Source organism: Chelonia mydas, chromosome 27 (assembly GCF_015237465.2).
Source record: "Chelonia mydas isolate rCheMyd1 chromosome 27, rCheMyd1.pri.v2, whole genome shotgun sequence".
Classification (NCBI taxonomy): Eukaryota; Metazoa; Chordata; order Testudines; family Cheloniidae; genus Chelonia; species Chelonia mydas.
This window is the reverse complement of record NC_057860.1, coordinates 9,128,946-9,145,276: the sequence shown is the minus strand read 5'-3', so window position 1 is coordinate 9,145,276 and position 16,331 is coordinate 9,128,946. Positions and strand designations below refer to the sequence as shown.

Genomic DNA, 16,331 nt, shown 5'->3' with positions numbered 1-16,331 from the left:
TTTTGGGGTCACAAAACAGGCATAAGACAGCCCTAGGACATTACCCTCATAAGGGAGAGCCTGGGCAGGCATAGGGCCTGTTCTCCCCCCCCCTCCCGAGACACCTCACAGGAGAGGTTTCATGACAGAGCTGTTCGCCAGCAGTGCATAGGGGCTATTGCAGGTGGGGTGCAAGTGGGATTAGCTCTGACAGTTCTCTTAACCTTCAGCGAGGTGTACATCCTACCCTGAAGCATAGCCACCTTCCCCACCCTCACATAGGGCTTATCACATGCCCACAGATGAATCACCCTCCCTCCCCCCGCCCCAATCTACAAATACTACAATTAGACTGCATTGCAGGTTCTCAGTCCTCGTGTTTTTAAAAAGGAGCATCTGCTGTGTTTCCATTAACATGCACCAGCACAAGGAATGTTCTCTTCCCTCCCCCTTTTAAAAAGAAACCCTTAACTCCAACAGGCCCTTTTCCATAGCTCTGCCTTCTGCTTAGGGATTTGTGTAGGGACCACATCCTGCATTTAGCAGCATGGGATGTTCTATTTGCTTTTCTTCAGACTAAAGCCAGAGGTTTGGGAAATACCAATGCAGAATCTTGGTACACCTGTAGAAAGCAGGATAGGGTTGGCGTTGTTCTACAGAGATTCACCTTGAAGATAGATTTTTAGAAACCGTATCAGTGTTGAGATTAGCATTTTGCCACCTTGCAGATTCAAACTACTTGGTTTGCTGTAATTACCCTTTAGAAACTCCTAATCTGAAGCTGTTCTTACCATCTAGCAAGAATGGTTACCTCCTGCTAGGCTGACTCCCCCCACAGCTGCAAAACCCTTTATTTTTAAACACACAGCCTGCAGCTGAGAACAGGTTTGACTTCCCCATTAGGTCCACCTTCACAGGAGTGTGGAAGTGACACTGCCTCTAGCTGACACGTACAGGGTTTGGAAGGGGTTATACGCTGATTGTCAGCGTGGTCATGGTGTTTAAAGAGGCACAGTACTTTCCCAAATTTAGAAGCGTCAGAAGTGGCTCCATGAAGTTGAATCCCAATAAAAAGCTTATATTTAAACACGCTTGTCTGTAACCTAAACAGTGCAGCACTGTGCTACCATGCAAGAACCAGCAAGTCCAACTGACCTGTGTATGGACACACTCTAAGATGATGGGGGCAATAAGAACAGGGGGAAGGTATATTTATTAGAACTTAACATTAACAGTGGTACAGAAACTGCTTTGTGATTTTAGAACCCAATTACATCCTTTACATTTGAGTCAGGGCTTTTAGTTACTAGACCCACCTCTCTAATATTAAAGAACACAATGGAGGATCAACTATACTAGCGGGGTTCTGGAGGAGAAAAATATATGGAGGCAGTGAATGCTTTTTAAATTGTCATAATGCCTCCCTACAACTGCCAAGATGAACCTGGCCTGTAATCTCCAAGCCCCTCCCTAAATGAACTCTGCTAAATTTACCCACGTGATATTGCAAATTGTAAAAATGATCTTTGTCCACTCAGTTCCAGAAGTCCAGGATCAGGGACTAATTAGATTGTGAATAGAGAGCTCTTATGTAATTTAATGTCTCCACATTGTCCATAGACTGGCAACAAAAACAGAAGTTCTATATGAACTACAGGTTAGACAAGAAATGAAATATTGCTGATGGAAGCATGGGGTTGTATTTTTCCTCTGGTTATCCAAACTTGCATTACTTAGCCAGGCAGAACCTGCTAGCTCTGGTCTACATACAGCTCCCTGTCATTCAGAATCTTACCCAATTCAGTTAGGTTATCTTCTGCTTTCTGTGTGCACAAATCCAAACATGTCACTATCATCAACACAGTAACCGGACAGCCCAGAGCCCTCAGAAAGCTTTGGGCATTTTTGTATAAAGAACTAGTACACCATGCATCCAGTCCTAACTCTGGGTACAGGAGGAGGGATGATCAGTCTAGCTGGCTGTAGAGTTTATGGCTGAGGAGCATATTGCATGAAACAGGCCAGCTCCAGCTAGAACTAAACACAAGGCCCCGTGGTTTTCCATGCTGGTTTCCCCTTTCTATAGTCATTTTTTCCCCTCACTGCTTCTCTCCTTTCAGTAGTGATTCTTTATTCAAATAATTCCAGACTTGACTGGAATGCAGACCAGTGAAAGGAGTACTCCAGCAGGGCACTACCATCAAGATTTAATTGCACACCGGAGGAGAGGGGTGAAGTATGTCATTCAGTCTGCAGGCAGGGGGTGCAGAGAAATGAATGCACTAGCCATTTATGAGAAGCTTAGTGTTCCATGAGAAGGCCAGTTTTCCATCTTACTTCCCTGAATCATACAGCAAGCTTGTAATCCGTGCATAGCACATACCAGCAGCCATGACATGTCTCAAACCAGAGCACTGAGTGATGGTGGGGCTTGTTCAGAGCACAGCAACCTCTATTATCCACTCCATTTGGAGTTAAATGATGGATTTACAGATTAACACAGCAAAGAACGCTATTCCTGGGGCAGCACATGTACAGTTGTGTTTCCTGGTGCCTAGCTGCTATCTCTGTTCTCCATACAGTTTAGCCAGGTTGACCACCTTTCCCCCAGAGTCTGCAGTATGGCAGGTGTAGGTCAGAGATTGTGATGCTGGCAGAACTGCAGGTAGAATGGCTTGCAGTGTCAGGAAGAGGTTGTTTGAATTCATGTTTATAAGCAATCAAAAGTTTTTAAGGCTACTTGGCTTGTTACCTGAAGAATCTTTCCCCATCTCTCCCTGCCAAAAACACAAACTCATGTCAGTGGTGCTTCATCAGAAGGTGGCAACAGCTGAAGAGAGCTGGGAGCAGTTTGGAACTCCTTTTGGTAGCAGAGCGTTCCCCCACTGCAAGATCAAATTCTGATTTAAGAACACCTGGACAGAGGGACTCAAGGTTTCCAAATAAAAATAAAAATAAAAGGTGGAACCTTGTTCACTGCACTTTCCCCTAATAAATCTGACATATGTTCTGAGCTGAGGCCTGTAGCTTTCCCCAGCTCTGCATACCCAGCTCACTGGGTGAATGGTTACCTGGCCTAGTGAGGTTCCTCTCACATTTTCAATGAGCCTTTGCTACCAACAGCTGCAGAGCTCCCCCAGTGCAGCACTAAAATGCCATGACCAACTTCAGGGAGTTAAAGTGAAGGAGATTGTTTTGCAGTTCATGCAGTAGGATGAAGCAGAGTTTATGTACGTAGGCGTTTTCCTCCAAGCCGGCTGCATTTCCTCTCCACAGCCTAATTTAGAAGCTGTATTCATACTGCTAAGATGAGCACACATCTTTAATACATTACAGAGAAGCAATTTTAACACTAGCTGCTGTTTAGCATTACTGAACTTAATGTGGCTATAGTTCAGAAAGTTAGTCCTAAGCCTAAAAACAGTACAAGGACCACTTGAGGTATAGCACACTAGCCAGTCTCTTGTGTAGCATATGCTCTGGAGCTACTGCATGTCTAGCAGATAGTGATAAATAGCACTGAACCCCTCCCTTTGCTGTGCACCAGCAATGGGCTGGCAAGCACACATTCTAAGCTGAAGGTACCGTATCAACAGCTAGAGGCCATTGCAGCAGAAAATGCAGTCTATCCAGCCTATTTGTCGTTTCAGCAGCCGTCGATTCAACTACCCAAAGATTCCAGTTTAGACTAAATACACTCAAACCCCAAAGAAAGAAAAGGAGCTTTGGATGCCTGTAATTTTTTTTTTTTTTTTTTTTTTTTTTACTGGCAACACCAAGATCTGCAAAAAAACTCTGAACACAAGACAAGAAAAACTCCAAGGCTAACATTCCTCCTTTAAGCTTTGCAATACATACATAAAATACAAACTTCAAACAGCTGCAAAAATAGTGTCTTTGGAAGAAAATAGAGTTTCTACATCAGATACAAGAAAATAGGGTTCAATACAACCCAGAGCCTTAGCAACAGAACACAAATCAAATACTTTCATTTTCAAGAGGCATTACAATCAGAATTCCTCATGTTATAGTTTCACCTTATAAGGCTTTGTGCTGGGATAAGCATCTCTGGGTCTAGCAGGATCTCAGACTCCAGCCCAGTTAGGATGATCTTATGTCTGTGCATAAAGTTTTTCTGCAGTGAGACAAAATGGTTCTGATCCCCAACTCCACCTCTGCACAGGCAAACAATACCAGAACCAGTCAGGATGTCCACGGCATTTGGTTGGAAAGCAGCATGTAACATCTCTACTAGCAGCAACCTTCCACAAGTCCATGGAAACCTTTTGTATGCTGCTTGGACTTAGATTTCCATCTCCTTCCCCTGGCAAAAGGCTGTGGGGGTCTGAGAGGCCCTCCGCTACCTACCAAGCCATGCAGACAGTTCCACATCTCTACTTATTCATCCTCCGTCGTGTAAGAAGCTTCCCAGAGTACAGGTCCTCTGCAAACAGAGGTTCTCAAAGGTGCACTGGCAGGTATCTGATCTGCATTCTCTATCTTTGTACAGCAAGGCATTCCAAGAGGCTCCTGAAAGCTCTAGGTGGCTATTTCAAAGGGTTCAGCTATCCAGTAGTGGAGCTGTCTACAGTTCACTTCCAAGCCCCTCACGTCTCTCTCTTTTATATTTTGGGTGCTTTAAGTGGCTCAAGCTGCCTTTGATAGAGAGCAGATGCATTGTCAAATTCTGCCCAATACATTCAGGTAGCTGGAATCAGCTAAGCCAGGTTCTACCAGCTTCTCCAGGAGGCAGCCAAGCTACTGGCCTCCCTCCCCCTGGGTGCAGGAAGTCCATATGACAACTGTGGGGATGAGAAGTGCTAGGAATCTCCCATGTCCTCTGAATACCTGCAGCAAGGAATTTCATTTAAGGAGCCAGGTAGCTTGCATTTCCGTGCTGCTTGCCAGCAGCAGAGTCCCAGCTGCTCTTTGACAGCAAAACAATCATACAGGAAAAAAAATGACATTTCAACACAGGAGAGGAAAGTGCTTTAAGTACTGGGGGGGCTCGAAGAAAGGAACCACTCCAGCAGCAAAGAGTCCTGTGGCACATTGTACTTAACAGTTTTCACCATCGCTCTGGAGGAAACTTGCTGTGGTTTTCAGTCCCAGGGCTGCCCATCTAACCCTCAAGTCCCAACTTCAAGGCACCACAGGCTGTTTAAGATGCACCGAAGAACCACAGATGCTTTGCTGTGCCAGGTCTCCCAAAGGCCTTAGACCACAAGAGAGCTATGAAAGAGGACACTCTCTTCTGTCTGGGTGCGCTTCCAGTGTTCAAAGTTCAGTGGAGGTGATTTAGAGACCTCGCTAAAGCCATCTGCTGCGGAGTCTTTCCGCGACCCAAGGAACGGGCCTGGGGCAGTGGACTGGCAGGAGGTGAACGTGCCTGATGGCACGGGGCTGGGGGTAGTAGGGAAGCTTCTGAACAGGAAACCCATATTTGGAAAGAGAGGCTTTACCAGACTGACCGGACAAAAGGCAGAGCCAGTTGGGTTGAAGTGGACTTTGTTCTTATCGGGACAGGAGGGCAGAAAATTCTGATCAGGGCTGGGGGATCTGAAGGAGGGAGAGAAACAAAAAGAAATGGGTTAGGAATGGAGCCCTCAGAGAGCATACAGCTGTTCAAGCAATTGCAGCTTTGACAGTATACGCTTGTTGTGTGGAGGGCATAGACTGCCTACTGTCTTAACCCTTTGCAAGCTGGCCACTTTCCAGGCAGGGAATAGTCTGTTAGTTCTTTCAGAAACACAAAGGAAGCACTTGGCCAGCAACGAGTGAGGGCTCTGAGCAGCCGGGCAGACCACGACTCTAGGGACAGGTCTACACTATAAATGCACATTGGTATAACTACACTGCTCAGGGGTGTGAAATCCACACTCCTGACCAACACAGTTATACTGACCTAACCCCTGGAGTAGACAGCGCTACCTCAAAGGGCTCTCCCATTGACATAGTTAATCCACCTCCACAAGAGGCCGTAGCTATGACGACAGAAGCTCTGTGAAGTAGCATCTTCACTGAAGCGCTACAGTGGTACACCCTTTTAAGCGTAGACCTGCCTGGAGATGGAAGGAGACCCAAGTCACCCTTGACAATGGTAGGAACCCTCACTGACCTCTTCTTGCTTGCCCTCCCTACAGTTCTCAACTCAACCATTGGGCTGGAGACCAGTAGAAGGGAAGCAGGCTGACTGGAAGCAAACAAAGGGAACTGTGGGTGGTTATGGGAGCCAACAAGCAGGCTGAGCAGGAAGGGTGGCCAGTAGCACAGGTAAGGTCAACAGCCCCATCCTGCTGAGGGCTGGGGAAAGCAGAGCTGGTTTATTTGAGGGCCAACCCTTGTGGCCAAGTGGGCATGTTGGTTAGGTAAGCAAAGCGCTTGTATGTGTGGTGGGAAGGCAGGCGCCACTGGTCATCTTCACCGAAGAGTCCTCCAGCGTGTCAGAAGCACTCTGGTTCATTGCTTCTGCACCTAACAAGAGGGCAGCACATCTAATGTCTGCATACTTCCCAAGAGAAGCTGCTCCCCAATTCCAGTCTGTTTTAGAGGTTTATTTCCTTGGAGTCAGGCCAAGGAGGGGGGAGTGACAGTTACGCAGTACAATGTAGGCAAGGGAAACTGCATAAGCATTGGCACCATCTCATTTAAACTCTCCCTCAAGACATCATCCCTTCTGATACTTACGAAGCCTCTTCAAAGGCCCGGACTTTTTCACATCCCTCGGGAGGCTCCCGTTTAAACATGTAGCTGTGGTTAGGTCGCGGAGACGAGGCAAAGGCCAGGACTGGAGAGGGGCTACCATCCTCTAGCAGGGAAGGAAGACTTTTTTGAGAAGATTCTAGAAGAATTCAACAGAGCCCTTTTAAATCAACACAGGATACGCTCCCCAAAATCACAGTAGTGTCCAAAAGTCCTGGCATGAGAACTGCATTCAGTTACTAACTTCTATCCTCAGTCAGCCTGGTGCTGAGAATTCCCAAGTGACTGAGGAAAAAAAACCCTGCACAGAAGAGTCCTTGCAACTCCAATTTGTTCTAGCACCTACTCAATGGCACCCCACCCCACACTCCCCATCTCCTACTTAACTTCTGGGCTCCCACAATCCCAATTCAACACACACTGGAGGTGGAGAGAACTGGGTCGCTGCACTGAAAGGGTTACTGCGTTCACATCTCCCTATGCTGGGAGAAGGCCACTGCTGAGCCTAACTACTGCCATTTACCTTTCTCCTTGGGGTCCGGCAGTGGCTCTTCCAGGGTTGAAGAAAGCTCCTCCGTAGCTGCTCTCGCAGGGGTGTGCGGAGAAGATCGGAGAGGCACAGAAGGGGATGGGGAAAGAGAAAGGCTGCTGCAGCTGCTACTGCTGGGTTCCAGAGTCAGCAGCGAAAGATCCTCAGAGCCTCTCTGGGGAGGGGCTGGTGCCCTGTGGCCATCTGGAACATCCAGAATCTAGAGGGAGGAAAGCGTATTGAACGGCAACCCCCAACCTCAGCCCCCTTTCACACAGGCAGGCAGAACTTACAAGTGGCATTTAGATCTCCGTTGACTGAAGCAATCCTACTGCTCCAGACCACGTGCTTTGGGATTTATACAGGCAGGGGCAGATCATATACCCATCCAGAACACAGAGGTGCTGAATTACAGAGCCATTTCTCTACTAGCCTTCAGACTAATTCCCTCTCCCTGCCAGTTAAATGCCATGCACCTTAGACAACAATTCAATATTTATGCTGCAGCAATGTCAAGATACTTTAGTCAGGCTGGGGGGCCTTGCTGGACACTGACAGCCTGGCCCAATACAAAGACACAACCCTTGCTCTGAAGAGTTTATGTCATCTTAGACAAGAGACAAGCAGCATACAAATGGGGAGGGACAGGCAATGACGCAGAACTGGTATAGCACAAATCCTTTAGATGGAAAGCTCTGTCTAGGGACTCTTCTGCATATGCACAAGGAGGCCCTGATTCTGACTGAGACCTTTGGCCACTACCATAATTTAATATGCTTTTTAAAATGATGCAGCATATTCTCAACACTGTAGTTAACTGGCTGATTTCTTAAGTATCACAGCAGCAGTGGGTTTGAAGAGGAATGTGGAGCAGGGGGCAGCCTTAAGGCTCAGCTCTGGGTTGGAGTTGCGTACCCAAAGGGCCCAAGGTGGAGAGCTGACAAATGAGCAGCTAATCAAAGCAGTTAAGAGTCTCAGAGAACTTCCTTGGTTGCTTCCTCTAGTTTTAATGACAAGCACAAACCCACAAACACGTGGTTAGAGCATTGGTTTGGGACTCAACAGACCTTGGTTCAGTTCCCTGCTCTGCCACAGACTGTATGAGCATGTGAAAGTCACTTAGGGTTGGATTTTAATGTATTTAGGCACCTGGCTCCTACTGAAACCAATGGGAGTTAGGTGCCTAAATCTTTACAAATCTACAATTACAGAATGATAGATTTCATGATCCCCAGGAAAGGACAGGAGTGAGAGCAGCAGAATAAAGACAATGGACTTACACACACACAAAAGCAGACAAACTGAGGAAACTGGTAGGTAAAGTCCCATGGGAAGAAAATGAAGGGAGAAAGGAGTTCAGTAGAGTTAGCAGTTTCACAAGGAGACAGTATTAAAGGCTCAACTGCAAACTATCCTGATGCAAAGGAAAGACAGCGAGAATAGCAAGAGGCCAATATGGCTCTATCAGGAGCTCTTTACCTGAAAATCAAGCAGGAATCCTATATAAAGTGGAAACATGGAGAAATTACTGAGGAGTACAAAAGAATAGCACAAGCATGTATGGGCAAAATCAGAAAAAACTAAGGCACAAAATGAGTTACACCTACCAAAGGACATGAAAGGCAACAAGAGGATGTTCTTTAAATACATGAGGGGCAAGAGAAAGATGAAGGGAAGTGTAAATCCTCTACTTAGCAGGGAAAGAGCTATTAACTGATGGCATCAAGAAGGCGGAGATATTTAAGGCCTGTTTTCCTTCAGTCTTCACTAAAAAGGTGGCCAGATACTCAACACAATTAACAACAAGGGGGAAAGAACAAGTTAAGATAGAGAATGAACATGTTAAAGAATGTTAAGGTAAGTTAGGTGTATTCAGGTCAACAGATCAATCATGCCAAACCAACCTAATTTCCTTCTTTGACAGGGTTACTGGCCCAGTGGATGGGGGAGAAGCTGTAGACATGATATATCTTAATGTTAGTTGATATAATCCCACATGACTCTCCCATAAGTGAACTAGGGAAATGTGTTCTAGATGAACTTACGAAAAGATGGGCGCACAACTGATTGAAAGACCATACTCAAAGAGTAGTTATCAATGGTTTGCTGTCAAACTGGAAGGGTATATTTAGTGAGGTCTCACAGGGGTCAATCCTTCATCTGGTACTAAATATTTTCATTAATGACTTGGATAATAAAGTGGAGAGTATGCTTATAAAATCTGCAGGTGACAAACTTGGAAGAGTTGCAAACACTTTGGAGGACAGGCTTAGAATTCAAAATCACCTTGACAAATTGGAGAACTGGTCTGAATTTAACAAGATGAAATTCAACAAAGATAAGTGCAAAATAACTCACTTAGGAAGGAAAAGTCCAATGCACAATTACAAAATAGGGACTTACAGCCTAGGTGATAGTAATGCTGAAAAACCGGGGGGGAGCAGCGGGGGAGGGGGTGTTACAGTGGATCAACTGAATACAAGTCAACAATGTGACAGTTGCGAAAAAGGCTAATAATATTCTGGGGTATAGTAACAGGAGTGTCATATATAAGAGGTAATTGTCCTGCTCTGCTCAGCACTGGTGAGGCCTCAGCTGCAGTACGGTGTCCAATTCCGGGTACCATACTTTAGGAAAGATGTGGACAAACTGGAGCAAGTCCAGAGGAGAGCAACAAAAATGATCCAAGGTTTAGAAAACCTGATCTATTAGGCAAAGTTAAAAAACCTGGGCTTGTTTAGTATTGAGAAAAGAAGACTGGTCCATTGTTCTCCATGTCCACTGAATACAGAACAAGTACTAAATGGGCTTAATGTCCTGCAAGGGAGACTTAGGTTAGATATTAGGAAAAACGTTCTAACTATATGGTTAGTTAAGCTCTGGAATAGGCTTCCAAGGAGGCTGTGGAATCTCCATTGTTGGAGGAACCGCTTGGACAAACCCCTGTCAGGGATGGTCTAGGTTTACTTGGTCCTGCCTTAGTGCAGGGGACTGCACTTTATGACTTTGAGGTCCCTTCCAGCCTGATACTTATGATTCTACCCGAAGGGACACAACTCACCCTGAGAAGCTCCTCATCTCCTTGTTCCTTCACAAAAACCTCCTCCAGCTCCTGGTTTAGTCCTTCCAGGCTCCTATGTAAGCAGGGGCTGAGCCTCAAAACAGGAGATGCAGGAGGGAGTCCAGGAGGGGAGTCCTGTGACAACACAGAGTCAGACTGAGGTGCAGGGGTACACTGCAGCCACACAAACTCATACAGATCTCCCAGCACAGCTGCATCTATCTCCCTCAGCTCTGAATTTTCAGCCAAGATGTTCTAGGAAGCCAGCTGATTGGGGAAAGCCTTGATAGGAAAGTGTGTATATTAAACCCATTGCCTGCAGTCCAAAGCCTTTGGGGGTACATGGGGAAGGTTTTGTTTTGTTTTTTAAACCACACTGGATATTAGAATTTAAACAAAACTAAGAACCACTTAGAAACTGGATTTGTAATCTGGCAGAACTGGACTGTGCTCCCCAGCCTCATGAGGGTACACTGCAAAACAGATGGGGAAGAAGGGGATGAAACATGAAACGTACCCTGACTGATCCAAGGACAGCGTGATCCCCCTGGAGTGGGGAGCTCCGGTCCTTCTCCTTGCCACTTAGCTTAGTTCGCTGGAGCTGCTGCTTCAGTTTAGCAATCTAGCAAACAAATTCAGCGTATATAGAACTGGACAAGGAAACAGGGCTTACAACCAAAATTCACCATCCCCTCCCCATTGTTTCCCCCACAGGCAGTTACAAGACAGAGGGACACATTCAGTCAAGCTAGAACAAACCTTGGACATTTCTCAGAGGGTGGGGAGGAAGTTATTCCAAAGGTTTAATAGTGAACTCCCCTATTTTACAAGGGTGTAGACAGCTTTCCCTTTCCCGAAGTCCTGGAGTATTAGTCTTTCATTTACAGCATCAGCTTTGAACCAGGACTCAATGGAGCTCACCCCAAGGGTTGGTGTTATGGGCATGGCCTCTCTGCAAGTGATGCACTAAGCTATAGTCAACCCCCTTACAAGGGAAGCTGGCTAGAGGAGGGACTTGCAGTTTATCAAATAGAGGGTGGGTGGGGTGGGAAGAGCATGCTGACCTGCCGTGTAAGATTTATGGACAATTAGAATATTTACTTAGGCCATGCAGCCCTCAAACTAAGGGCTAACGAGTGCACATGGGAGTTTAATATCTCAGCTTCAGTTACACTCTTTCCCCACTTTATGGGCAAGGTATGGTCCATAATGCGTAAGACTTGTATGGGTTGCTAAGTTGTAGAAGGGGTCTGTTTACCTCTCTGCGGTGATCCATGCTACCCCAAGATGCAGAACGCTTATGAGTACTGGCACTGGCCTTCCCGACTTCCACTTCGTGCCAGGATGTTGGAGTCTGAAGGGAAGAGAGATTATTTAGGCCTGCACCCACCAAATTTACTGTCTTCTAGGCAGGGGACAAGGCCTCCTAGGAATAAAAGTGAACAAGTACTGTGCATTCACACTTATATTTCAGTCCTTCCTTCAGCTCTGGATTAAGAGTTTCGGGTCACAGTGCCTATGCACAGTAAAACAGATCAGAAAATAGTTGCATGTTAATACTCTGAGATCAAGCAATGTTTGTTTGAACTTGTGGTTCTTTGAATCTACTTCTTCCTGTACTGGGATAGGCAAGGAGAGAACCACTCAAGACACTGGCTTTATCTTTCTTTCAGCTGCTCAGATATCCGTGATGAATAATATTGCTATGCATAACCAGAGAAAAAAGCAGGCATGTACAAATGACATTTCCTGCCTCCCACATGTACCCAGTCAGATCTGGTGACAGGAGTGATGTATGTATTTTCCTTTTCACTCATGTTAGCCTAGCAGTTAGCACCGCTCAGAGCAAATTGTTATGTTCTGATTGCTAGGCCAGATTTCTCTTCCCCATTACACCTGTCCAGCCTCAATAAAGATTGAGTGGAAGTTCATACGTGTAACCAAAAGCAGAAGTTGGCTACCAGAGTCTTGTATTGGTTCTGATGCATGAGCAATGCAAGAATCTGGCTTGACTCGGATCCCATTTGAGTCTGCAGGACTGACTGTAAACTGAGCAAATTTGAACTTGTTGGGGAAACAGGACCTCAGCACCATTTTACAGAACTGTTTTTCAAGAGACAACTCTATTTCAATCATCAAAAGAAATGGTTTGCCAAACTCCGGCTAGGTGAAGCGTGTGAATTTCCTTGCACTGGAAGTACAGTGAACTTAAATTCTCATGGATGAGATATTAGGATCAGAAACGAGTCCCGAGGTACCTCACTTTCAAATACATCCCCACCACCACATTTAAACTCACCATAAACCACTCATCCCAAGTCATTCCCCTCCCTGCCATTTCTGTGGGAGGGATTGATGTTAATTTCCTCCTCAGCCCTCCCTGGACAAGCTGCCAGAAGGTGCAAAGGCCTGAGAACAGTTCCTCTCCAAGCACTGCAACTGACCTCCCTGGAGAGGTCATTGCAAAAACAGCAGCTGTTAAAAACAGCCCTGTTGAGTCACTACGGCTGCAGAATCCTCTCTGCAGAAAGTTGCTTAAAAGGTTACAGTCCAAGCCAGAGGAACAAGACAAGCTATCCAGAAAGGTACAAGGTTTCTGCTGACAGATTAAGCTTTATAGCTGGATACAGTTGATTTACTGAATAGCGGAGGCTGAACTGGACTCCTTAGGACCCATACCACTGGTAGTTTAGCATGCTGCTTTTCCACCAACAAACTTTCAATTTTACACAGGGGCTCCTCTTTGGGATTGCAGCAGCAGCCTGATGTGGCATGCAGATCGGAAGGGTGGTCACTAGACCAAAAACTTAAGTGAAGTCCTCTTGTGCTGGCAGATTGGATCCAGTGGCCCACTTCAAATAAGCAAAGAATTCTGTTTCCTGCAACACCTGACATTTGTTGCTACTTAGTGGTTTCCATGAAACAAACTTGTGTCTGCCAGATCAAAGACTGAATGGGCATGGGACTGACCCAACCCCACATTCGCCACCCAGGTCAGAGCAGCAGGGACACTGATGGGGATGCTTGAACTGCAACTGCCAGGGCTGATACTGCTCTGGGGTTAAAGTAATTCAGCCTCTTAAAACCCTGGATACCTCATGTACTTATGAACCAATGCTAAGAAGGATATTCAAGACAATTTAGTCCAAGTTGTCTGTAAAATGCTATTGGACCCTCATAGTAGGGGTGGGGGTGTTATAATCCAAAGCTACATTTGGTCCCCTTTTTCTTCCAGTCACTGGACTACCCTCAGGATCCCTCACCACTTGAGTGGGCTCCAGATATCTACACTGGGCTCTACACTCCAAGGGCTAGAGAACCTTAACACCAGCGCACTTAGCACTGCTTAAAGGCTCACGTCAGAGCCTAAAAAGGAAGAAAGAACCCTGCAGGAGTGAGAACGTCTGAAGACTGAGCATGCATGTGCCTCCTACCTCTCTAGGGCCAAGTCTATCAGCAGAGAAGGAAATTACAGAACCTGTTGTACTAACTGTGGCAAAAACCACTTCCCCTCACAGTGAGAAGGGACAAAATGCTTTGTGCAGCAAGAAAGATGAAACCACAAGCTCCAATCATGTAGATTGCTGCCATCCTCGCCCCCACACTCAGCACCTGCAGCTGCATCTCACTTAACCACCTTAAGCTAGCAGATCTACAGAGTTTTTCAAAACAGCTGATCAGTAGCTATTTAAAGAAAGGTATAAACATGCACTGGCCACCAGAAGTTCCAGAGCCTGCTTCATTGTGCCTTAAGACACTGAAAAATTCAGTCTGGCAAACTGCAGAACAGCAACACAGATGATCCTGCATCTCAGTAAAAGTTAGAATGGGATGACAGGTGGAAGAACATGATATGGATAAGGCACAGGACTGGCAGCTACGAAGCTGGGGCTCTATTCTCAGCTCTGCCACAAGTTTAGTGTGTGACCTAGGCAAGTCACAACCTATGTGTCTCAGTTTCCAGGGATGGCATGGTATTTACCAGAGGTGTTTTTTAGCAGGTAAAATCATGGTTTTTACCACCGTAGGAAAAACGAGTTAGTCTCTGTTTAAGGCATTTTCTACTTTAAAAACAGATTCATTAATGCACACCGCATTACATTTAGTTTTAGTTATGTATTCAAATTGTGGCTACATAGGGCAGTAGATTAATTTAGAGCTGTACAAAAGAAAAGTAAAATCGCAGTGGGCACATTACTAATGTATGTAATTATAACACTGAACACTGGAACGCCTATACATTTTGGTTCAGTAATTTCTCAAGGAAGTTCTACAGGTCGTGACTCATTTCAGTTTTCAATATTGTATAAACAAAAGTTGAAAACATTTGATTATATGAAAACAATAATGCAGAGTGGTAGGCTTGAAGTATTAAGCAATCAGGTGCACAGAGAGTTGCAGCCTAGCAGTCCAGGTCCATTTGGCCATGTCACATTCTGTAGCAGACAATCAACTTTGATGCACTGGAGAGACTGAGCCTATTCCTATTGCAGTTTTGAATGGATGTATCCCAAATTTGAAAAGAGTCATTCTATCCTTGCTGATCTTGCTGGATACTAATGCAATTCTTTTCCCCAGTTTAAATCAGGCTTCAGCCAGTATTTTACCAGTGCCCTGGCCTAAACTAGTTTTCCCCAGGGAACTGCTAACCCTGTCAGTTTCCCCATCTACAAAATAGTGGTGATAATTACTTATTTCACAGGTGTGCTGAGAGGCATCCTTTACTCTTGTTTGCAAAGAGCTTTCAGTCAGTCAGATGGAAGGTACTGTTACCTCATTGGCATAACTTGCTTTAGGCACCACACTGGTTAAATCCACATTGAAAGTAAGGGTCAAATGAACATATCAGCATTTAACATACTGTGGAGAAGACCAGCTGGAAAGCAGAGCAAATGCCTAAAAAATTAACCTTTTAGTTGCAGATCCTAAACACTGGGGTTACATTTCCTTACTGGTGCCAATATGCTTTAAGAGACCATCTCCCACCCCAAAGGTACAAGGCAAAGGAATTCCTTCCCTTTCTGTTCAGAATGCCCTCCAACCCCTGAACTGCTTGTTGCAGCAGAGACCAGAACAGACAAGAATATATTTAAACAGGACAACGGAACTCGGAAACCAATTGAGAATTTCCTGCAAACAGCCCAGTAAGTAAAACTGCTGGAGAATGAACACTCCATTAACAGTTTTAATGTGCTAAATAAATGGCTGGTTAAGTGAACAGATGCTCTTATCCTTCTAAATTCTTCCACATCTCCACATGCAGAACCAGTATCTGTTGCCATATAGTAATATTTACGGGTTGCTAAGAGTTCCTCAAAGTCTGGAGCCTTTCCATGCTACAGCAGAGCGCTGTATGGCTCGCACTGAGCAAGTCCTCTGTGGGAGCACCCTTGACTTCTTGCTGTGGCACAGAGCCCATGAGTGTTATATAAGGATTTGGCCCAGAGCTGCAAGCCACCAAAAAAAAAACCCACCCCTAACACTGAGCCAGTACTGAAGCAAAGCACCAGAGGCCATCTGCCTCCAAACAAGGCCAAGAGAATTCTAACTCCACACCAAACCAGAGTGAAGTGAGGCTAAGTAGTAAGAGGGGAAGGTCTTCCTAGAAAGTTGCAGCGGAACAGAAGAAAGCTTGATGCCTTCTTTAACAATCAGTTTATGCAGCCCCAGTCCAGCATTCTGTAACCCTCCCCATACCTCAGACCTTGCAAAGGTACCTTCCATACCTGGGTAGCTTTGTCATTCATGCATGAAGCAAAAGCTCCATCAGCATCCCGTGGCCACTGTCCTAGGAGGTACGATCCAAGGATGGTATCTAGCGAAGAGGTGCGCCTCACTCTGGGCGCTCTGGTCCGGCATGTCTTTTCAACAGCAGTAGCACATGGAACACTAGCTAGAAGGAAAAAGCAGAAAAATATTAAGTCTCTGCCCATAACTAACACTTAGTGCTTTAAATGTCTTCCATTTGATACAGTGCAACCAAGTGAAAACCCATTTCAGGGATGAGAGCAACCAGAATGACAGACAGGGATAGAGAAATTAGTTCAGTTACTGGAAGCA

General features: G+C 45.6%; 1 protein-coding gene across 4 annotated transcripts in view; it reads right to left on the bottom strand.

Moving 5' to 3' along the window:
* Nucleotides 1-3,796: 3,796 nt before the first annotated feature.
* Nucleotides 3,797-16,331, bottom strand: part of FAM117A (family with sequence similarity 117 member A) — a 29,785-nt gene continuing 17,250 nt past the window's right edge. Inside the window, exons 2-8 of one of the 4 annotated variants that reach the window (XM_043536983.1) lie at nucleotides 15,998-16,164; nucleotides 11,530-11,625; nucleotides 10,789-10,893; nucleotides 10,272-10,406; nucleotides 7,205-7,430; nucleotides 6,667-6,787; nucleotides 3,797-5,538 (exon numbers count right to left, since the gene is read on the bottom strand). In XM_043536983.1, coding sequence (XP_043392918.1) covers nucleotides 5,196-5,538; nucleotides 6,667-6,787; nucleotides 7,205-7,430; nucleotides 10,272-10,406; nucleotides 10,789-10,893; nucleotides 11,530-11,625; nucleotides 15,998-16,164 — 1,193 coding nt within the window. In that variant the 3' untranslated portion in view covers nucleotides 3,797-5,195. Of the gene's footprint in view, nucleotides 5,539-6,666; nucleotides 6,821-7,204; nucleotides 7,431-10,271; nucleotides 10,407-10,788; nucleotides 10,894-11,529; nucleotides 11,626-15,997; nucleotides 16,165-16,331 lie in introns of all 4 variants that reach the window. The other 3 variants (XM_037886902.2, XM_043536981.1, XM_043536980.1) reach the window with 3 other exon arrangements.